Source organism: Bubalus bubalis, chromosome 12 (genome assembly GCF_019923935.1).
Source record: "Bubalus bubalis isolate 160015118507 breed Murrah chromosome 12, NDDB_SH_1, whole genome shotgun sequence".
NCBI classification, from domain to species: Eukaryota; Metazoa; Chordata; class Mammalia; order Artiodactyla; family Bovidae; genus Bubalus; species Bubalus bubalis.
Genome location: NC_059168.1, coordinates 7,035,064 through 7,058,134, shown reverse-complemented (window position 1 = coordinate 7,058,134; position 23,071 = coordinate 7,035,064). Strand labels below are relative to the sequence as shown.

Sequence of the window (23,071 nt, the reverse complement as noted above, 5' to 3'; positions counted from 1 at the left end):
TGTCTTTATGTCTCCCTTCTCTCTGCCCTCAATGCCTCAAAACAGATTTACTGGGTGCAAGGCACTGTAAAGTGGCGTGTGCCAAGGATGCAGGCCCCTCTAGAAGCTGGAGAAGGCAGGTATTGGTTCTCCTGCAGAGCCTCTAGAATGAACACAATCCTCCCGAAACCCAGAATTTAGCCCAGGGAAACCATTTTAGACTTTTGACCTCCAAAACTGTACAATAAATTTATGTTGTTTGAAGACAGGAAGTTTGCGGTAATTTGTACATTCACAATGCATGCATGGAATACAGCTATATAAGTGGACAGTTGGAGAGAAGAGGGAAAATGCTGCTAAAGTAAATGAGCTCTAGAAACTGTGAGCCCACGACTTTGTTGGATGAGTCAGCCTAGGAGTTTACAGCTTCCTGGGAAAGAACAAGAAGGGTGGATAAGCCACCTGTCTTCAGACACTTGAAGGAGCTGTCATTTGCAGAAGCGACCAGATTTAATTTGTGGAGTTACTGAAGGCAACCACAGACACGAGTGGAAACTACAGGAAGGCATCAGTTCAGTTCAGTCACTCAGTCGCATCTGACTCTTCACGACCCCATGGACTGCAGCATGCCCAGCCTCCCTATCCATCACCAACTCCTGGAATTTACTCAAACTCATGTCCATTGAGTCGGTGATGCCATCTAGCCCTCTCATCCTCTGTCATCCCCTTCTCTTCCCGCCTTCAATCTTTGCCTGCATCAGGGTCTTTTCAAATGAGTCAGCTCTTCGCATCAGGTGGCCAAAGTACTGGAGTTTCAGCTTCAGCATCAGTCCTTCCAATGAACACTCAGGACTAATCTCCTTTAGGATGGACTGGTTGGATCTCCTAGCTGTCCAAGGGACTGTCAAGAGTCTTCTCCAACACCACAGTTCAAAAGCATCAATTCTTCAGTGCTCAGCTTTCTTTAGAGTCCAATTCTTATATGCATACGTGACTACCGGTAAAACCATAGCTTTGACTAGATGGACCTTTCTCGCAAAGTAATGTCTGCTTTTTAATATGCTGCCTAGGTTTGTCATAACTTTCCTTCCAAGGAGTCTGCTGCTGCTGCTAAGTTGCTTCAGTTATGTCCGACTCTGTGCGACCCCATAGATGGAAGCCCACCAGGCTCCCCTGTCCCTGAGATTCTCCAGGCAAGAACACTGGAGTGGGTTGTCATTGCCTTCTCCATTCCAAGGAGTAAGTGTCTTTTAATTTTATGGCTGCAGTCACCATCTGCAGTGATTTTGGAGCCCAAGAAAATAAAGTCTCTCACTGTTTCCATTGCTTCCCCATCTATTTGCCATGAAGTGATGGGACCAGATGCCATGATCTTAGTTGTCTGAATGTTGAGTTTTAAGCCAACTTCTTTACTCTCCTCTTTCAGTTTCATCAAGAGGCTCTTTAGTTCTTCTTCACTTTCTGCCATGAGTGTGGTGTCATCTGCATATCTGAGGTTACTGACATTTCTCCCAGCATTCTTGATTCCAGCTTGTGTTTCATCCAGCCCAGCATTTCTCATGATATATAAGTTATATAAGCAGGGTGACAATATACAGCCTTGACGTACTCTTTTCCCGATTTGGAACCAGTGTGTTGTTCCATGTCCAGTTCTAACTGTTGTTTCTTGACCTTCATACAAATTTCTCAGGAGGCAGGTCAGGTGGTCTGGTATTCCAATCTCTTTAAGAATTTTCCACAGTTCATTGTGAAGGCATAACTGGACTCAATGGGAAAAAAAAAAAGACTTGTTGACAATCAAGTGTTAAAATCTGGACCCAGCTGCTGAGTAATTTGGTCATTTCCAAGGCAGTTCCCAAGAAGAGACTGAATGATCTATTATTGGCTGAGCCATATGAAGGATATCTTCACTGGGTGGGATTTAATTAAAAAATTACTTCTAAGGTCTCCAGCTCTGGTGCTCTGGTGCTCTGGTGGCTTAGATGGTAAAGAACCTGCCTGCAATGCAGGAGACCTGGGTTAGATCCCTGGGTTGGGAAGATCCCTTGGAGAAGGAAATGGCTATCCACTCCAATATTCTTGCCTGGAGAGTCCCCATGGACAGAGGAGCCTGGAAGGCTACAGTCCATGTGATCGCAAAGAGTTAGACATGACTGAAGAGACTTTCCAAGCAAGCAAGCAAGGTCTCCAATATCCTGTAAGTCCAGGCTTCAGTGTTTCCATTACATAGGGTCTGGGTTCATGGTAAACCAGAATAAAAGGCATCATCCCCAAATGAAAAGCTTCTTCTACAGCCACACCTGTGCTCCTTACATGCTCTCGCCTGAGTGGACTCTCCCTAGCATATCCTCCTATCTGTCCTTCATGCTCTGCCTATAGGAACAAGCTCAAACAGCCTCCAGCATCTCTTCTACCTCTGGACTCTTTCTGAACCCTTAGAAACTCACAGATGACTCTAATTTCATATTCCATGGGGCTTCTATGTGGCTTATCATCTTGATACAGAGCAGTATCCAGGGGGGCTCCTGGGCACAAAAGCCTTTCTGTGTCCCCCATTTATTGAATACAGGAAATTGGCTTCATTCAGCATCCAGGACCTTCCCTGAGTTTCCAGGATGCAGCGACAAGGGAGGAACAGTCAAGAAAGAATAGTGCAGCCTTGGGGCAGCGTCCTGGTTCCCCCTCAAGGGGTACACAGAACAGTATCTTTGAGCTGTTTTGCAAACACTGAAACCCCCACCAGGTGGGAGAACTTAGCAGTGATAAATAGAATACTTTCTGCCACATCAGTTAACAAAGGATGTCACAGTCATCTGTTGTTCCGTTGCTCAGCCAGCTCCAACTCTTTGCAACCCCATGGGTTGCAGCGCATCAGGCTTCCCTGTCCTTCACTATCTCCTGGAGTTTGCTCAAACTCATGACCATTGAGTCTGTCATGCTATCCAACCATCCCATCCTCATCAGAGATTGCAGCCCTCCAATGTGAGTTAGGGTTTCCCAGATGGTGTTAGTGGTAAAGAATCCACCTGCTAATGCAGGAGTTGCAAAAGACACAGATTCAATCCCTGGGTCAAGAAGATTTCCTGAAGGAGGAAATGGCAACCCACTCCAGGTTCAATTCCTGGGTTGAGAAGAACCCCTGAATTAGGAAACAGCAATCCACTCCTGTATTCTTGCCTGGGAGATTCCATGGACTGAAGAGCCTGGTAGGCTACAGTCCATGGGGTTGCACAGAGTCAGACACAACTAAGCAAATGAGCACAGCACTAATGTGAGCTTCTGAGCCCTGAGGGAACTTGGGAAGTAGCATACCTGCCATCTCACAGTCATCAGGCTACAGCCACTCCCCAGGGTGAGCCCTTAGGAAACTCCAGATGTGAAAACACAGGATACTGGCCCCAGATAGCTGAAGTGAAGTGAAGTGAAAGTTGCTCAGTTGTGTCCCACTCTTTGCAACCCCATGGACTATGCAGTCCATTGAATTCTCCAGGCCAGAATACTGGAGTGGGTAGCCTTTCCCTTCTCCAAGGGATCTTCCCAACCCAGGGATCAAACCCAGGTCTCCTGCATTGCAGATTCTTTACCAGCTGAGCCATCACAGAAGCAAAGGTGCATAGCAAAGGAATGACTTCAGGGAGCCCAGATTCTTATATCTTCCCATACAGAGAAAAGCACTAAATTCCTTAACTTGTGATATCTAGTTTTCTTTAATTAACAATGCTCTTGAGGTTCAGATTACCTACCCTTCGTTGCAAAACTTCTAACCTGGCTCCCCGTTCACCTCCTTGGAGCAGTGCTCTCAGGGTTACTTGAGATGCTGCCTTCTGGGCTTCATAACTCTCAACTTTTAGGTTGTGAATATTTTTTAGGTTGACAATGAATGGTATGCTGCCCAAAAGAATGTAGACCCCAGACTGGTTACAACCGGGTTGATCATGCTGATGCTCACTTACCTCACCACCAACCAATCAGAAGAATGTCCTCAAGCTGACCACGCCCTCTTTGAACCATGACTCTGACTCCTCAGTACCCCTTCCAGGTGGAGACACACAATCCTGAGGGCATTAGCCCACTGCGGCCCCCTTTGCCTGGCAAAGTAATAAAGCTGTTTCTTTCTACTTCACCTAAAATTCTGTCTCCAAGATTTAATTTAGTGTCAGGGTCCAGAGTTCAGATTTGGCTTTAACCTCTCATGACTATATATAATCAAATTCCTGAAAACAGTGCATTATTCACTTAATTTCATATTTCCCTGCTTTTCTTACCTCCTAATACTCAGTTTATTGAATATAGATGCTCAATAAGCAATATTGAGTGAAAGCAGATGCTTAAGAAAAGATTCCACAATGTACTGAAATAGCAAATGGAAGAACATCAGAGGTTCACTTATAACAACTTTCATTACCCACCCTCACTCCATCCCTGCAAAATTATCCAGAGTGGAAGATGCTGCCAAAATGATTTTGACCCTTATATGTGAACTAGTGATGTGGTCACAAGTCCAACTAAGTTGCCTCTGCCTTCCTGTATGACTTTAGAAGAAAGAAAATAGTCCATTTTACTAAGACATATTTGTTTCTTTCTGATTCTAAAATTTATCTTACCTCCAACTATTGTAATATTGAAGGTTTTTGTGACGTTGAATAGCTTTCCATTATGATGTAGGAAAAACACACAGGTATAATATCCCTGATCTTTAAACTCTGCATTCTTTAAAAATGGGTTTTGATTGTTCTCCATCTTTTCACAGTTCTGTTTTAGAAAAAGCAAGTTAAAATACCTTGAGTAAAAATGGTATCCTATGACAAGAATTTAAAATGTTAAGTTAAAGATCTTTAGAGAAAGAGGGAAAGAGAATGAAAAACTAGCAATTTCTGAACAAATGTCTCAGTGATTTGGTACTGCCTCTACTGGAACAATGAAATATACTCCCATTAGTGAATTGGACCCTGAAACAAAAAAGATAAACTAGTGGAATTAGAATGAGGTCTGTAGTTTAGTTAATAATATTGTTTAGTTCAGTTCAGTTCAGTCGCTCAGTCGTGTCCGACTCTGCAATCCCATGAACCAGCACACCAGGCCTCCCTGTCCATCACCAACTCCTGGAGTCTACCTAAAGCCACATCCATTGAGTTGGTGATGCCATCCAACCATCTCATCCTCTGTTGTCCCCCTCTCCTCCCACCCTCAATCTTTCTCAGCATCAGGGTCTTTTCAAATGAGTTAGCTCTTCGCATCAGGTGGCCAAACTATTAAAGTTTCAGCTTCAACATCAGTCCTTCCAATTAACACCCAGGCCTGATCTCCTTTAGGATGGACTGGTTGGATATCCTTGAAGTCCAAGGGACTCTCAAGAGTCCTCTCCAACACCACAGGTCAAAAGCATATTGTATCAGTGCTAATTTCCTGTTCATGACTGTTGTATTATATGGTTATGTATGTATATTGTTAACAAGGATAAGATGAATAAAGGGTATATGTGAACAATAAAAAAAGAAAAAGAAAGAAATATAATCCTATTTTTGGTATTATTATTAGCATTATTAATATTCTCTGGGAAATAGAGTATGGGGATATTGCAAATGCTATCATCATTTCCTTTTCATCTCTCTCTTATATACACAAAGAGAGGGAGGAAATGGAGGAAGGGGAGAGAGAGAGAGGGAAAAAAAAAAAAAAAAACCACTACCACAAAAATATCCTTGTTTGGGTCAAAACTTTCCACACAACTATTTCTTAATGCTTTTAGCCTAATTCCATGTATTCAGGAGTACCCATCCTAGGGGTGGGTAGTGGAGTGGGGAGCAGAATTACTCAGAGAATCATGTTCCTAGCATACCATCCAGCCCCACTGAAGTCCCTCATCAGAAGACAGCGGACTGATTAGAAAGGCATAAAGAGGGCTTCATTGGTGATCCAGTGGTTAAGAATGTGACTGACGATATGGATTCAACGTGTGTACTGAACGCCTAACCTGCAGCATCCTACGTGGATGTGGGAGCTCAGACAAGTCAGCTGAGCTGTGCAGACCCACAGCTTGTATGTTACACATTATGAGACCAGAATGCTGCACAGCCATCAGACCCTCCTTTGGGAATTTTGTCTCTTCTACTGTCTTCAGTTAAAATATTTTAAAAGCACTACCTTATATAATACCGTTCTATTGGCCAGTTGTTGATAGTAATTGTGTTCACAGGGTATCTGCAAAGATTTCTTAACTTCCACAGCTTTACTCATTACCAGTTTCTCAGTAAAACAGCTGTGTGTGCTTCTTGGGATGACATTTAATTTCCAGTCATGAGTATCATTTCTAGAAAATAAAGGTTTAGAGATATTTTATCATTAGGACAAAGACTTTTCAAATACCACTTTTCAGTAATGAATCCAATGAAAAAACGTTTCCTTATTTTTGTAGAAAGAGACTCATTCATGGATGCCCAAGTCCTGTTCTTCTACCCCAACTGTGAGTTATATAGTCTACCTTAGTATGGAAAGACCCAGCTGTAAACCCACTTCTGGAATCAACCCTGTTAAAAAGTCACATAACATTCACAGGTTAATAAGAGATTCTGAATTTCTTTCCGACTCCTGGGAGTTCTATATGTAAAAACAAACCCCAGTGACCTCACTCTGTGCAAAACCACAGGAGTGCAATTAAGGTTTCACTGCGATGTCTCACTCTGCTCTCAAGGGCTCTGATGATAAATCAGGACTCACTCCAGAGGTGCTCGTGAAAGCATCTACTGTGTGCAGCAGTGCTCCATCACCATGCACCTGGCGCTGAGCTATTTTCTACAGGTCGGTCTCAAATCTCTATAAAAATCCACACATGGAACTTCCCTCATGGTCAAGTAGTTTAAAATTCGCATTGCAATGCAGGGGACATGGGTTCAACCCCTAGTCTGGGAAGATTCCACATGCCATGGGGCACCTAAGCCCCACATGCCACAACTACTGAAGCTCTCATGCCCTAGAGCCCATTCTCTGCAACAAGAGAAGCCAATGCAATGAGAAGCCTGCTCACTGCAACTAGAGGAAGTGCAGACCCAGTGCCACCAAAAATAAATTAATTTAAAAGAAAACCACACAAAAATCATGTATATATATATATAATGTATATACATAAGTACAATCACATATATCATGTATACATAAGTACATACACAACATCACAGAGGTACCAGATTAACACTACGTCATCCATGTTCTCACTAACGGTTCATCACATAGACTATTTCTTGTCCCAGTTACTCCTTCCCCATCTCACCAAATAAAGTATAAAGAGAACTAAGTTCAGTAATAATCACTGACACGTTCAGTGAGTGGCCGTCATTTCATAGAATTCAGGATTCTTGACTACAGGTATCCTGGAAGACTCTATCTAGGCTTAGTCCTGAGAAGGCTGTGCCAAGTCCATTGGATGCTCCACTCTCACTGCCCTGGGAGGTAGGTTTGTGATTGTCTGACACACACATCTTTCACCAGCACTGCCACGTGGCTCTCAATCAACTCCTGAAAACTGGACTAGGGTGTGTGTGTTCATCACTCAGTCACACCTGACTCTTTGCAACCCCAGGGACTGTAGCCCACCAGGCTCTTCTGTCCATGGTGCTTCCCAGGCAAGAATACTAGAGTGGGTTGCCATAGCATTCTCCAGGGGATCTTCCCAACCCAGGGATCAAATCTGTGTCTCTTGTGTCTCCTGCACTGGCAAACGGATCCTTTACCACCGAGCCACCAAAGAATTATGGCCACCAGGACTAGAGAGTATCTAAACCAATTCCAGCCCATCTCCCCAGTCTGAGGTCATCACCCCGGAATCTGTTCTGCTTCACTTCATGCTTAGAAACATCATGAAGCCTGCACCACTTGATTCTTTTGACTGGTGACTTTGGGCAACAGGAGCAGCTGCATTAAAAAATGAATTTCATTGAAGCCTCACTTATCTTTGGCAAGGGTCACCTAAAAGTAAGTCACACTGAGGCAATCCCCTTTCATTAACATTACTAAGAAAATAAACACAGGGCAGTATTTAATTCAGTTTTTCAACAATGACATATTACTTCACGTTGTAGGAAGAACAGGAAGAAGAAAACGTATGGATAATCAGACTTCTCCAATTATTGTTTATTTGATTTGCCAAACCAAGTCCAAGAGTTCTGTGAAATATACTACCACAATGAAAAGGTGTACTTACCCCATTTGGAAGGAGTAAGATCCACTGTCATTCAACTCCACTGGCCAGAACTCCAAAACATAATCACGCAAAAGAATTCTGGGTGAACTGTGCAAGCTCAGGTCAACAAGTCCATGCGATTCATTTTTGTACCACTTTATGGTGGTTGTTTTTTTCCCATGCTCGGGTGAAGACGAGCAATATTTCAGATAGAAAGGTTCCCCTTCGACTGCGGTAATGTGAAGACGTGAGGTACAAGTTTCTTCTAAAGATTAGCAAGGTAAAAGGAAAAAAAGCCAGAATGACAAACGTAAGTTTTCTTCAGATGAAGAAGCTGGATTGGTAAGAACATCCTGAGAAAACTCGATGTCTCATTTCTGTGGGTTCCTATTTTAGGGTCAACCTTTCCAACACTAAGAAATGGGAGGTCAATCTCTCTAACAGTAAGGCACTTGCAGAAGGTAAATGAAGACAAAATTTCCAACAGCGTCTCCCAAACAGGAAGATACTGGAACTTAACCTACAGAAGCTGGAAGACAACTAAATGCATGTAGTCTCTTAAAAGAAAATGTTACACATGACAGTCACCAAGGTCACAGTGTTGCCACACTTACCCTGAAACATCCCACTTGAGGCATCACCATAGGGGAAAAAAAAGAAACCTAGAAACCTCAGAGTTTCCCCTCTAAATCATCAGAAGTCTCACTGGTCTTGTTTTCAACCAGTCTACCTAACCATTCCCCGGGCAAGGGAGAGGATGATTAAAAGTATGCTTATGTGTGTGTAAATCCATTACTTCTCTAGGTTATCATGTAGATAATCAATAATTGACTCATATAATTCCTACTGATGATTAATTCATATTGACTTACTCAAATCTGGGTCACTTCTCCTTTCTGAGATCTCTCTCTCCTTCCCTCTTTCTCAACTAATCCAGACACAATGGCTTTAGGGATTTATTGGATCCTTTGGGTCATCCTGAGTCACCTCTCCCCTCCTTCTTCACTTCCAATAGTTCAAAGTAGGCAGGAATGGACTTTTTCCCTATCCTGTCTTCTGGAAGCTCCCTTTGACTGCATTTTGAACATGAGAACCCATACATTGAACCAAGCAGTTCTCTGGGGGGATACAAAGTGTGTGCTTTCTCTATAGCCAGGGTTTATTTTTCAAAGCAACTGTCTGGTTTTAATTCAGTGTTGTTAACCACAAGGTAGAGAGGAAGTGGCTCCAATGGCAGAAGCATTCTTTGAAAACATGGCTGTCAAAACGACCTCGAAGCACAGCACCTAATGAACATCAATCTCGCTTCTGGTGGTTGTTACGAAACCTTTAACTTACAGCTCAGGACTTCAACTTGGAAGGTGTGATACATGTGTGAATGAGGGTGTTAGTTTTCATTGGCACCTAAAAGGATGGTAGGTCAGTAAGAGCTTGATATATGTTCCAGTTTGAGAGATATAACCTACATATGCGTGCTTGCTAAGTAGCTTCAGCCATGTCTGCCTCTTGTGACCCTATGAAATGTAGCCCGTCAGACTCCAGTGTCCCTGGGACTTCCCAGGCAAGAATTCTGGAGTGGGCAGCCATTCCCTCCTCCAGGGGATCTTCCCCACCCAGGGATCAAACCCAGGTCTTCCGCTTGGCAGGCAGATTCTTTACTGTTGAGCCACCAGGGAAACCCCAGGGAGCCATGATATAACCTCCCTTTGGGATGGAAATCACATGTGAAAAACTTTGTAAAAATCAGTGACAAGGATGGTTGTGATCTCTTTGGTTTCAAATAACATGAAGTCAATTTCAGACAAATGTATTTCAGAATAAAAGTTTTCACTTCCTGCTCTCTACATAAACTCACAGGGTTGAATCTTTCCTTTATCAGTAACCTCACATGAGTTTTTACTTGATTCCATTCCTATGAATCTCTCATTTTCTATGCCAGGGATACCAAAGGGTTGGTAATTTTCTAAAGTAAAATTTTAAAACACAATTTTTAATAGTTCAACATCTTTAGGAACCACCTCCACATAAATAAGTAAAACATTGATATTCCCTCTAGAACACCAATGAAGCAAGCTTGTGATTGATTATAATTACTCACCTGAGGTGCTTATAAACATAAGTACCCAAACTGTCAGGGGTATTTCTCTACAATGCATGTTTAGGATTCTGCTTCAAATGGCTTCTCTGGAAAACAGAATAAAACAGATTCAGCCAAGACTTTCAAACAAAAGCATACCTGTTTCATGAAGGAGGTTTTCAAAGTCTTCTGGCATACAGGCTAAAAAATTAGCTCAACAAATGTTTATATCCCTTCATACAGTCACCAGTGTTCCTTAGAGCTTTCAGCCATGCAGAATTAATAAAATTTCAAGGCAATTCAGGGGGAATACCTAAAAATGCAAATTTCTAAGACGGCCTGCTGTATTTTAGGTCTGGTCCACTAAATCTGACCTCGAAGGTCAAAGGTGAGGACAACAGAATTTCCAGAAAATCCACTACCCTGTGAATGAACAGTCTGCCTGTGTGGAAGTGTGAGTGTATGTGCACTGAAGCTTCTTTTTTTCCCTCCCACTACACCAAAATATTCATCACCATCTTCAATTGGGTTGAATTATTAAATATTGACCTTTTTCTTTTCAGAACTAAATTTTTCACAGATTAGGGGCTACATTTATCTTGCTCATCACTGTATGACTAAAGTCAATGCCTTCCACATAGTAAGCACTCATTAATACTTGTTAAAAAGGAAGAGGTGTGTCTATGCTCATATAACCGTAGAAAAACTCCCAAATTTCAAAGTTTTCTACAATCCAGATGCCTAAGCTAAATGGACTCAATGAATTCAAATCTGTGTTGAATTTTGATACTAATCCAACCCATCTTTTGTTTGACTAATTATAATACAAATTGAGAGAGAATACAAAAATGGGTGCATTGGGGTTCATAGATCAAGACTGAATATCTCATAAACAAACTCATGTTCCTTATATAACGCATACCTGTAAAGGCAGTGAAACACGGTGGAAAGAGTTTGGAGTTTGGGACATACAAAACTGGGCTGGCATTCCTGCTTGAGTCTTCACAGGCTGTGCAACCTTGAGCAAGTCACTTAGAAGTCACAAGGCTTATTTGCTCTTTACCAAAATAGTGTTGATAAGAAGGCCTATCTCCAAAAAGTACTGAGCGATTAAATGAGCAAATCTTTATGCAGGATTCCTACATGTGTGGTAGTCTCTCTACCCCAAATAATTCTTTCACTAATCACCACTCAGTTCAGTTCAGTTCAGTTCAGTCACTCAGTTGCTCAGTCATGTCCTTGCGACCCCATGAACCACAGCACGCCAGGCCTCCCTGTCCATCACCAATTCCCGGAGTCCACCCAAACCCATGTCCATGGAGTCGGTGATGCCACCCAACCATCTCATCCTCTGTCACCCCCTTCTCCTTCCACCTTCAATCTTTCCCAGCATCAGAGTCTTTTCAAATGAGTCAGTTCTTCACATCAGGTGGCCAAAGTATTGGAGTTTCAGCTTCAGCATCAGTCCTTCCAATGAATATTCAGGACTGACTTCCTTTAGGATGGACTGGTTGGATCTCCTTGCAGTCCAAGGGACTCTCAAGAGTCTTCTCCAACACCACAGTTCAAAAGCATCAATTCTTCGGCGCTCAGCTTTCTTATAGTCCAACTTTCACATCCATAGGTGACCACTGGAAAAACCATAGTCTTGACTAGACGGACCTTGCTGGCAAAGTAATGTCTCTGCTTTTTAATATGCTGTCTTGGTTGGTCATAACTTTTCTTCTAAGGATTAAGCATCTTTTAATTTCATGGCTACAGTCACCATCTGCAGTGATTTTGGAGCCCCCAAAAATAAAGTCTGTCACTGTTTCCCCAACTATTTGCCATGAAATGATGGGACTAAATGCCATGATCTTAGCTTTCTGAATGTTGAGTTTTAAGCCAACTTTTTCACTCTCCTCTTTCACTTTCATTAAGAGGCTCTTAGAATACTGTTAATGCCCGAATCCTCAATGAAGTTTAATGGCTAACCTGCCAAACCACTCACATTAAGCCTTAGGAATAACATCACCAGGCCTTTGATGTAATTTCTGAGACAGAATACTCAATAATGTAAAGACAAAGGAATATAGTATGAGTGGAAAGTACCAACTGATCATAACCAAATTAGAATACATCTATGGTTTGAAATCAATCCCTCGACCACACACAATAAAATTGTGCCTACAATTTTATTATTAACACTATCCTCTTATCTCAGGTAGAATGAAAAGCTTCATTTCCTCTGGTTGAGGTCAACACAGCCTTGTAAAGGACACTGCTGGGGGTTTTTTTGTTTGTTTTATTTTTAAAATTTTCAAGGTCTGCTAAGAGATGAAGTTATTACTAGATTATTCAGCATTCTGATGATTTAACTCTGAGTTTCAATATGCAACATGTGAAGATCCCAGTATACAGATTAGCTGGTATTTGCACTGCTCTCTGTATGTGTATATATAAAGTTTTTAATGTACTCATTATGGATTTAAAACATTAAGATATTAAATTATGAAAGTCATTTCCAAAAGAAAAGCTATTCTGATAAATGTCATAGACATCCTGCTACTTATCAATAAGATATATTTAGAAGGATATAAGTATTGCATTTCTTACATGGAAGAAGTTTGGTGGGTATTTTTAGTGTTATGTTTGATGTTGATACCATTTTTTTTTTTTGCCTTTTCATAATTCTTAAATTTTTCTTTTTATTTCTTTCTTTGAAAAAAATTTTCTGATTTATAAAGTAATATATTCCAATTATGGAACATTTATAAAATAAAGATTGAAAAGAAGAAGATAATTTCAATGTGCATCATACTTTAGCATTGGTTCATACTTCTTTCTGTATATTTTCAAATAATTAAGATTTAAAATCATCTCATATCCTGCAGTTACTACTTAATGAAATATCCTTTTCCTGTGTCAAAAAATATTCTTTGTTATGAATTTAACTACCACATGATATTCCTTCTTATGGATATTTTATAATTTACAAGATATATTTTACTATAAAATGACTTTATTATTTTACTATAAAGTGACCTATGGCAGCATAGATCAGTTTTGGGGGTACAGCCTCTGGTACCAGACTGGCTGGATTTGAATCCTCATTCTACCCTTTTAAAACAAATAATTTTTATTGGAGTATAGTTCCTTCCCCTGGAGTGAGAAACGGCAACCCACTCCGGTATTCTAGCCTGGAAAATTCCGTGGACTGAAGAGCCTGGCAGGCTACAGTCCATAGGGTCACAGAGAGTGGGACCTGACTGAAGCGACGGGATGCACACATAGCTGCTTTACAATGTGTCAGTTTCCACTGTACAGCAAAGGGAAGCAGCTATACGTATACATATATCCCCTGTTTGTTTGGTTTTTTAATTTCCTCCCATTTAGGTCATGACAGAGCACTGAGTAGAGTTCCCTGTGGTCTAGAGCAGGTTCTCATTAGTTATCTATTTTTATACAGACAGTCGTACAGAGCGAAGTCAGTCAGAAAGAGAAAAACAAATGTCATATATGAATCCTTATATGTGGATCCTGAAAAAAACTGGTACAGATGATCTTATTTACAAAGCAGAAAGAGACAGACGTGGAGAACAAACATATGGATACCAACAGGCAAAAAGGGTGTGTGGGATGAATCAGGAGATTGGGATTGACCCATATACACTATCGATAGTATGTATAAAATAGATAACTCATTCTACTCTTTAGCAGCTGAATAACATTGGGCTGGTCACTTACCATCTCTGTTCCCCAATCACTTTATCCATAAAAGGGAATAACAATACTACCTCCCAGAAATGTTGTGAAGGTTACATGAGCTACTGCTGCAAAGTGTCTGGTGAGTGATAAATATCACTGAGCTATTATAACTGGTTGGCCAAAAAGTTCATTCAGGTTTTCCTGTAACAGTGTATGGCAAACTAGAAGGAACTTTTTGGCCAACCAAATATTTTTCAATATTTCTTGTTTTTTTCTTGATGCTACTATATGGCAGTATAGCTATGAGTCAAAGAATATATTCTAAATATGATAAATGCATACCACCAAACTGTACCCAGAAATGTAATAATTCATACCTCTCACCAGCACAAGACCTGGGCCTTCTTGGTGGTTCAGTGATAAAGAATCTGCCTGCAATGCAGGAGACCTAGATTCGATCCCTTGGTCAGGAAGATCCCCTGGAGAAGGGAATGGCAACCCACTCCAGTATTCTTGCCTGGAAAAACAGATGAGCCTGGTGGGCTACAGTCCACGGGGTCACAAATGAGTCAGACATGACTGAGCGGCTAACACACCAGCACAAAACAATATTCCTCTACTACACCCACATTAGCATTGAGTTCTCCCCTTCTTTAAATCTGATTGGGTATTTAAATTGGTAAAATAGTGGCTTTTACCACTCATGGCTTATTACCTCTCTATGGCTTTTACTTCATGGCTTATTAACCTGCATTTCTATTGACATAAATGAGGCAAAATACCAATTATATATTTCCAACTATTTTATATCCATGTCTTCATGCTTTTTTATCCAGTTCTTAAATTTTTAAGAAATTTGTTACAAAATTTCAATTTATTGCATAGTTTTCCTTTTCAATCCCCATTTTGATGTCTTAATGTATGGACAATTTTATATTTATGCATTCAAGTCTATCATTCTTTTGCTTTGTAATTTTTGATTTTTTTTTTTTTTTTTTTTTGGTTGAGCTATGTGGCACATGGGATCTTATCAATAGTTCCCTGGCCAGGGATCAAACCAGTGCTCCCTCCCAGCCCATCCAAGGCCCTTGCATTGGAAAATGGGGTTCCAGATCCCAGGGCAAAAGCACCAAAATGGTGTGGTGTATCAATAATACACTGAGCTCAGGTACCTGCATCTGAAGGCACAGCCCAGGCATCTATTTGATAACTGCTGTACAGCCGCTGGGGTTCTAAAACCCTGGGAGGCACCTCAGATAAAGGCAAAGGTTTTGAAATTAGGAAAATGTAGGAGTGAATCTGGGAATCTGTTACTTAGTAGCTGGATGCCCTTGGGTAAACTACCAAACCTCGCTGCACTCGGGCCCCCTCCTTTTAAGAAGCATGCTTTACTTCTGTTTACAATAGCCAGGACTTGGAAACAACCTAAACCCGTCCAGTGACAGATGAACGGATAAAGAAGATGTGGTGCTACACGGAACACTGAAGCGAAGTGAAGTCACTCTGTCGTGTCCGACTACTTGCGACCCCATGGACTGTCGCCTACCAGGCTCCTCTGTCCATGGGATTTTCCAAGCAAGAGTACTGGAGTGGGTTACATGGAATAGTACTCAGCCACTAAAAGGAACGAAATAGGGTTATTTGTAGAGACGTGGATGGACCTAGAGTCTGTCATATAGAATGAAGTAAGTCAGGAAGAGAAAAGCAAGTATCATATATTAACGTATATATGTGGAATCTTGAAAAACGGTTCTGAGGAACCTGTTTCCAAGGCAGGACTACAGACATAGACATAGAGAACTGGCATGTGGACACAGAGGGAGGGAAAGGGAGGATGGGACGAATTGAGATTAGGGTTGACATACATATATGTTATCATGTATTAAATAGATACCTAGTAGGAACCTGCTGTACAGCACAGGGAGCTCAGCTCAGGACTCTGTGATGACCTAGAGGGGGAAGGGGCAGAGAGGCTCAAGAGGGAGGGGATATATGTATACATACAGCTGATTCACTTTATTGTACAGCAGAACCAACACAACATCCTAAAGCAATTACACCCACCCCGCCAAAAAAAAAAAAAAAAGAATAGGAAGCATACTTCATTTGGCCTGTAGGAGGCTAAATCGAAAACGAAGCATCTAAAAGTTTTCCACACAGTGTCAGACACAAGTAACTGCTTGATAAACGAAAACTCTCACTTCCTTTCCCTGTTCTCACCTTTCTAGAAAAAAAAAATTGGGACGGTTTTAGACTCTAAAATTATACTATCAGGGAAAGTTGATGATGGTGATTCACCAATTATTCATGTAAGTATGCACATATACTTCATATTTAAAATTATACGCTTAACATATATAATGGGGTTCCCTGACGGCTCAGCGGTTAAGAATCCACCTGCAATCCAGGAGACACATAAAGGCGACTCTGTTCGATCTGTTCTTGCCTGGAGAAAATTCCATGGACAGAGGAGCCTGGTGGGGCTACAGTCCATAAGGGTCGCAGTCAGACACGACTGAGCGACTAACACTTTCATAATCGTCATATTTAACTGATCTTTCAGAAACGCTGCCCCAGAGGCTGGCCGCCCTCTTGGCAGCAGAGGACAGTGGAAGAAGGTGAAGGTGAAAAAAACAGGTCTTTCTTACCTTCAGAAGGGGTCCCGAGGCTAGGGCGGGGGCTTCCTCCACACGGTTCGGTTGGCGGAGGCAGGCGAGAAACAATACCTGCTGCCTTTCTCCCACCGTGAAAGAAGAAAGGAACCGCAAGTACAATTAAACAGAGAAGGCTGAAAAAGAAAAGAAAAAGAAAAAAAAGGAACGGAAAGTATGAAGACAGAGAAAGAGTCTGGCAGAACTCAGCTGCGAGTGGGGTGCTCGCTGCTCCTGTGCCGGGGAACGAGTCCCGGGTCTGGGACGCTCCCCGTCCGGGTTTGCTCAGGTCAGGATTCTTCGAGTCTGGCTTCTCCTCCGTGGGGGCGCTCCGGGTCCGGGGTTGTCCCAGTTTGGGGATGCTCCTCGGATGGGGGCGCTGAGTCCCAGGTGTCCCAGGTTCGGCGCGTTCTGGGTCCTGGGTGTCCCGGTCCGCGGCGCACTGGGAGCGGAGTGCGCGCTCCTCGCCGCGCTCGGGGTACAGGCTCCTGTCGCGGGGCGCCCCGCCCTTGGGTTCCGGGGAGCGGCTCGCTGGAGCCGGGAGCCGAGGGGGCTGAGGAGGCTGCGGCGAGGGGCGGCGCGCCTAGGTCCCCGAAGCTGGCTAGCGGCCCCCGGGGCCAGGAGGGGGCGCGCCGGGGCAGCTGCTACGCACCCTGGGCGCAGCGGGCAGCTTGCACCAGAGCCCCGGAGTCAGTCTTTGGATTGAGAGCATTTGCGTTTTAAGGGAAGGGGCTGGGCCGGCAGGCGACCCCATGGAGGCAGAGCAGTCCTAACCCGGGGGGCCCGGCTTCCCCGAGGCTAACCAAAGGTGCGGAGGACTTGGTGTTTCAAGCCCTGGGGTCCTGGCTGGGTCCTAAGGCTTTCTGCTAAGCCTGATGGATGGGCGTTCCCTCTTGGGAAGTAAAAGAGAAGCACAGAGGTGTTACAGTGAAATTTTAAAAGGGTTAGAAGAAAAGGAGGCTAAAGGAGAAGGTGTGTTTGTAAGTTTTTATGGTGTGGTGAAAGAAATGGAACATTTCCTGCCATATCAATAAATAAGGATGTCACAAACATCCACGATTTCAGACCTCCAATGTGAGCCCTAAGGTCACTCTGGAAGGAAAGAATACCTGCCATCTAGCTGTCAGCAGAATGTAGCCGCTCCCTAAGGTGAAGCTTGAGGCACTTCAGGACGTGCAAACACAGGATATGACCCCCAGACAGATGAGATGCACATCAAAGGAATGATTTCAGTGAGCCCAGACTCTTGCATCTTCCCACACATAGAAAAGAGCTAAATTCCTTAACCTGAAGCATCTGGTTTCTTTAATTAACAGTAATCGTTTGATTTCCCAACTACCTGCCCTTGGTTGCAAAACTCCTAAATAGTCTAGCTCCTCCCATCACTTCCTCACAGCAGTTTCTCAGAACTATCTGAAACGCTATCTCTGGGGTGCAGTCCTTATTTTGCCCCCAATACAACTTTAACTCTCAACTCCCACATTGTGCATTTTTTAAAAAATCAGCAGATGGAACTCAGGATGTATTTTTAGACTGGCCTGTGATTGTATCTTTCAAACAAAAATGAGAAATGAAACCCATGGCAGACAGGTAAAGGGCTTAAAGACAGTGATTTTCATTCTTTTTATCTAATCAAAGTCATTAATCTAATAAAAGAGAAAAACCATAGGATTTCTCAATAACTGCAATTAAAAAGCAACTGGCAATATTCAATACTGTTTCTTGATTAATAACAGTAGAGAAATTGGGAACAGAAGGGACCATTCTTACGCTGATGAAGAACACCTATAAGAAAGCTACATGTAACTACATAATTAATGGTGAAACGCTTGGCGTTTTCCTAAGATGGGGAACAAGATAAAGATGTCAGCTCTCATCTAGGACAATCATTTTGTAATTAGTAAAGGAATAAAAATAAAAGGCATAAAGATTGGGAAGGAAGAAATAAAACTACTGGTTTCGGCAGAGGGCATAATTTTATGTTGATCGCCCTTTGAAATCTACAAGAAAAGCCTGTTGGAAAAAAATTAATGAATTTGTCAAGATCACAAAACACAAGGTGAATATATAGAAATTGACTGTGTAGTGGGAATCCCTAATAATGTACTTTCACAGCTTTGAGAAATTTCACAGAAATAGCACCTGGAAAAATAGCATATATTAAGAAACTATGGTAATGATTATCTTTTATGTTTTCCTTAAGAATAATCTCCTTGTTACAACCCCAAGGCCAGACCCAGAAGGGAGTATGACTGGGATCATAAAAGCATGGATCTTGGAATGCTAGTCAGTGTCAGGCACTAACACTGCCTACGTACTTGCTAATTGTTCCCAAGACTAGCCCAGAAGGGAAAGGCTTGGGGTAAACACAAGGAGATCTGGACTTTGTCAGTGTAGTCCATGACATTTAGGAGTACGTTATTAATACAGCATGTGTCTTGAGAAAGATTAAGATCTGAGAAAATCTTGTAGTCTGCAATTAGGAATAAAAGCTGGACTCAGAGTGGACTCTGCACCTCAGTCCAATAGAGGCTGCAGATCTGCTGACCCATTGCACCAGATTTCACGTTCTGTCTTCATTCTCATCGCTTGCTACCAGACCATCAGTGCAACAGATTGCAATTCTATATACTAAAAATGGAAATTTGGAAAATGAACTTTGCTAGAAAGATACCACTTACAAAAACATAAAAAAATCAAATACCAAAGGATATTTTTTTTCAAAGATATACAAGATATCTACTATGAAACCTACAAAATACTGCTAGGAGACAGGAAATACCTCAGTGAATGGGGGGCTAGACCATGTCTATGAATGGGACACTCATTGTTAAAATATCTACTCTCCACAAACTACAGAATTTATAGAGTCTGTATATTCAGTCATAGGAGGAGTTTTCAAAAAAAACTGAAACACATTCTAAAATTTATGAAAATGCAAACCATCTAGAATAGTCAGAACAATCTTACAGAACAGAGAGGAATCAAACCAGCTTGAAGGTTTACAACAAGGCAATAGTACTCTTGGTAGCGTGATATTAGCATGAGCATACACGTGGAAAATTAAAGAACAGATCCATACATATATAGTCTGGGCTTCCCTTGTGGTTCAGCTGGTAAAGTATCTGCCTGCAATGGGGGAGACCTGGGTTTGATCCCTGGGTTGGGAAGATCCCCTGGAGAAGGGAAAGGCTACCCACTCCAGTATTCTGGCCTGGAGAATTCCATGGACTTGTATAGTCCATGGGGTCATAAAGAGTCAGACACGACTGAGCAGCTTTCACTTTCACATGTATAGTCTATAGCTATTTAACCAAGATACCATGTCAGTTCAGTAGGGAATGAAAAGTATTTTACAAATGTTGCTGAAGTAATTGGGGGAATATTTCTATATACAAATATTAATTTACAATAGACCATAGAGTTAAACATAAAAGCTGGAATCATACACATTTCATAACAGTACATAAGACAAATTCTCCATGACCTTGGGATAAGCAAAAAAAAAAAAAATTTTTTTTAGGACACAGAAAACACTATCCATGTAACAAAAAATGATAACTTGGGCATAATCAAAATTTTAAATGTCTGCTAATCAATAGGTGATTTTAAAAATGAATAGGTAAACCTGGAAAAATTCTTACTTTACTTCTCTCTGAAAAGGAACTGCCCCTCCCAAAGAGACTAGTAAGGTGAGAATTATCAGCAGACATCTGAAATTTTGATGACATCCAATTTTTCAGTTTCTTTTATTATGGAGCTAGGGAAGAGATTATTTTCAATTCCCTGTTATGATATCCCATGTATTTGCTATAGAAAGATTCCAGATTTGGCTTTATGCTTTCAAGTAATTAATGCAAAGAAGGAAATAAAATCAGTTCCAAAATATCCTGTGTTCATGAATCAAAACAGCCTCTGTCCTTCCAGGTGGTAGTGAATCTGGAGAGAATTTACTCTTAACAGCACTGGTCCCCAACTCTGTTGGCACCAAGGACCGGTTTCATGAAAAACAGTTTTCCCATGGATGGAAGGTGGGGCAGGGTGGGGCGGGGGATGGTTTAGGATGATTCAAGCTCATTGCATTTCTCGTGCACTTTATTTCTATTATTATTACATCAGCCCCACCACAGAGCATCAGGCATTAGATCCCAGAGACTGGGACCTCTGCTTAAGAGGACATAGAATGAAATCCACATTACAAGAACATGTCTTAACAAGTTGTCACTATTTCATGAATTCTTACTCTGGTCTAAATACTTCTATTTCTCATTTGATTACCACAGAAATACAAGGAGTTTTGGTATGATTATTCTCATTTCTCTCATATGAAATAAAGTTTAGAATCAAAACTAACAAATATAATGACAACTGGATAATTGAGTAAGGTACACCAACAAAATCGGCAATATTGAGATGATAAAAATTAAGCATCTGGTTGAATAAACTCGAACATGTTCTGGCAGAGTGAGGAAGATTTAATACCAGTGTTCCACTAGAGATGATCTGAGTGTTCTTTAAGATTACATGAAAATTTAATTCTAAAACTTTCAAAATATGTTCAAAATATGTAATATAGACAAGGGATAAAGAGAGAGAGAATGAGAGAGTGAGAGAGAGGAAAAGTATAGCTGCTGCTGCTAAGTCATTTCAGTCGTGTCCGACTCTTTACGATCCCATAGACGGCAGCCCACCAGGCTCCCCCGTCCCTGGGATTCTCCAGGCAAGAAACACTGGAGTGGGTTGCCGTTTCCTTCTCCAATGCATGAAAGTGAAACGTGAAAGTGAAGTCGCCCAGTCGTGCCCGACTCTAGCGACCCTGTGGACTGCAGCCCACCAGGCTCCTGTAGCTAGAAGATGCTAAACCACAATGGAGAAGGACTAGCCAAGGGAGATGGAATGTGAGGTTAAGAGTCAGGGAGCTTGAGGCTGAAAATCCCTGGGCATTTTGCATGCACCCGAAATCAGGCAAACGGAAGTAAAGTTAGAGCATGAAGCTTGAGGTCTGAAATCCCTCCGCTATAGTCCTATTTCTGGAGCTCAGTGTCTGGTACAGCAGCGTGACCCAGTTAGGAGAAATTCGGATGCACAACACGGGATGCATTCGCCATCAAAGCAACCACTGCTACCCCTGGGCACTCAAGGATGCCAAGCTTGGAGTTTTCCTGGGAAGTCGGCTTGGCACCGGTGGCATGTGGTACCTTACATGTTTCCAGAACTTGGAATTCAGGGACCGCTTGTTGGCCACATGGTCCTCCCTCCACTTGATGGTCCCCTGCACTTTGATGAGATGCTTAAGGGAGTCCTGAAGCTCCTCAAACTGCAGGCCGCCAGGCGGGCACAGAGCCTCCATTTCAATGAGGATGGCCTTGGAGTCCTGCTGAATGAGGGCGCTGTGCAAGGCGATCTCCCGCTCGTAGGTGAACTCCTTGCTGTGCACGATCTCGGGAGTGAGGATGAAGAGGTGCCGCCTGCTCATCCGGATGCTGGTTTCCACTGCGCTGGCTACATCTAGTGATAAAAGACACGGCAGAGGAGTTAAGAACCCGCACACCTCTGTCACCGCGCAAGTGCCAAGCCCTCTCTTCTCCCAGGCAGAGCAGTCGAGAGTTCTTCAGCTCAGGGGGAACCTACAGTTACATAGCAGGAGACTTGGAATTCAGGTTCATTGTCTACACGTTGTGGCTTCCCTGGTAGCCCAACCGGTGAAGAACCCCTCTGCAATTCGGGAGACCCCGGTTCAATCCCTGAATCAGGAAGATCCCCTGGAGAAGGGAACAACTACCCGCTCTAGTATTCTTGCCTGGAGAATTTCATGCACAGAGGAATTATCTACACATTATCTTCCTAGAATATTAGTTTACATATTGCAAAAGGACTTAGAATTGTTAAAATTTTTTAAATTTTAATTGGAGGATAATTGCTTTATAATGTTGTGTTAGTTTCTGCTGTACAACAACATGAATCACCCATCAGTTCAGTTCAGTCTCTCAGCCATGTCCGACTCTCTGTTGACCCCATGAATCAAAGCACGCCAGGCCTCCCTGTCCATCACCATCTCCCGGAGTTCACTCAGACTTATGTCCATCCAGTCAGTGATGCCATCCAGCCATCTCATCTTCTGTCGTCCCCTTTTCCTCCTGCCCCTAATCTCTCCCAGCATCAGGGTCTTTTCCATTGAGTCAACTCTTCGCATGAGGTGGCCAAAATACTGCAGTTTCAGCATCATTCCTTCCAAAGAAATCCCAGGGCTGATCTCCTTCAGAATGGACTGGTTGGATCTCCTTGCAGTCCAAGGGACTCTCAAGAGTCTTCTCCAACACCACAGTTCAAAAGCGTCAATTCTTCAGTGCTCAGCTTTCTTCACAGTCCAACTCTCACATCCATACATGACCACTGGAAAAATCATAGCCTTGACTAGACAGACCTTTGTTGGCAAAGTAATGTCTCTGCTTTTCAATATTCTATCTAGGTTGGTCATAAATTTTCTTCCAAGGAGTAAGC

At 42.3% G+C, this 23,071-nt stretch overlaps 2 protein-coding genes across 16 annotated transcripts in view; both read right to left on the bottom strand.

Moving 5' to 3' along the window:
• IL18R1 (interleukin 18 receptor 1) overlaps positions 1 to 21,234 on the bottom strand; it is a 38,087-nt gene extending 16,853 nt beyond the window's left edge. For 2 of the 5 annotated variants that reach the window (XM_006060658.4, XM_006060662.4), the window contains exons 1-5: positions 16,568 to 21,234; positions 10,254 to 10,339; positions 8,177 to 8,420; positions 6,124 to 6,289; positions 4,584 to 4,731 (exon numbers count right to left, since the gene is read on the bottom strand). In XM_006060658.4, coding sequence (XP_006060720.2) covers positions 4,584 to 4,731; positions 6,124 to 6,289; positions 8,177 to 8,420; positions 10,254 to 10,311 — 616 coding nt within the window. In that variant the 5' untranslated portion in view covers positions 10,312 to 10,339; positions 16,568 to 21,234. Of the gene's footprint in view, positions 1 to 4,583; positions 4,732 to 6,123; positions 6,290 to 8,176; positions 8,421 to 10,253; positions 10,340 to 14,296; positions 14,620 to 14,651; positions 15,437 to 16,567 lie in introns of those variants that run through there. The other 3 variants (XM_044925719.2, XM_044925720.2, XM_044925721.2) reach the window with 3 other exon arrangements.
• Positions 21,235 to 21,291: 57 nt separating this feature from the next.
• The window catches only part of IL1RL1 (interleukin 1 receptor like 1), a 41,754-nt gene continuing 39,974 nt past the window's right edge, over positions 21,292 to 23,071 (bottom strand). For all 11 annotated transcript variants that reach the window (XM_025260771.3, XM_044925716.2, XM_006060655.4 and 8 more), the window contains one exon: positions 21,292 to 22,078. In XM_025260771.3, the coding sequence (XP_025116556.3) occupies positions 21,693 to 22,078 (386 nt within the window). In that variant the 3' untranslated portion in view covers positions 21,292 to 21,692. The remainder of the gene's footprint in view (positions 22,079 to 23,071) is intronic.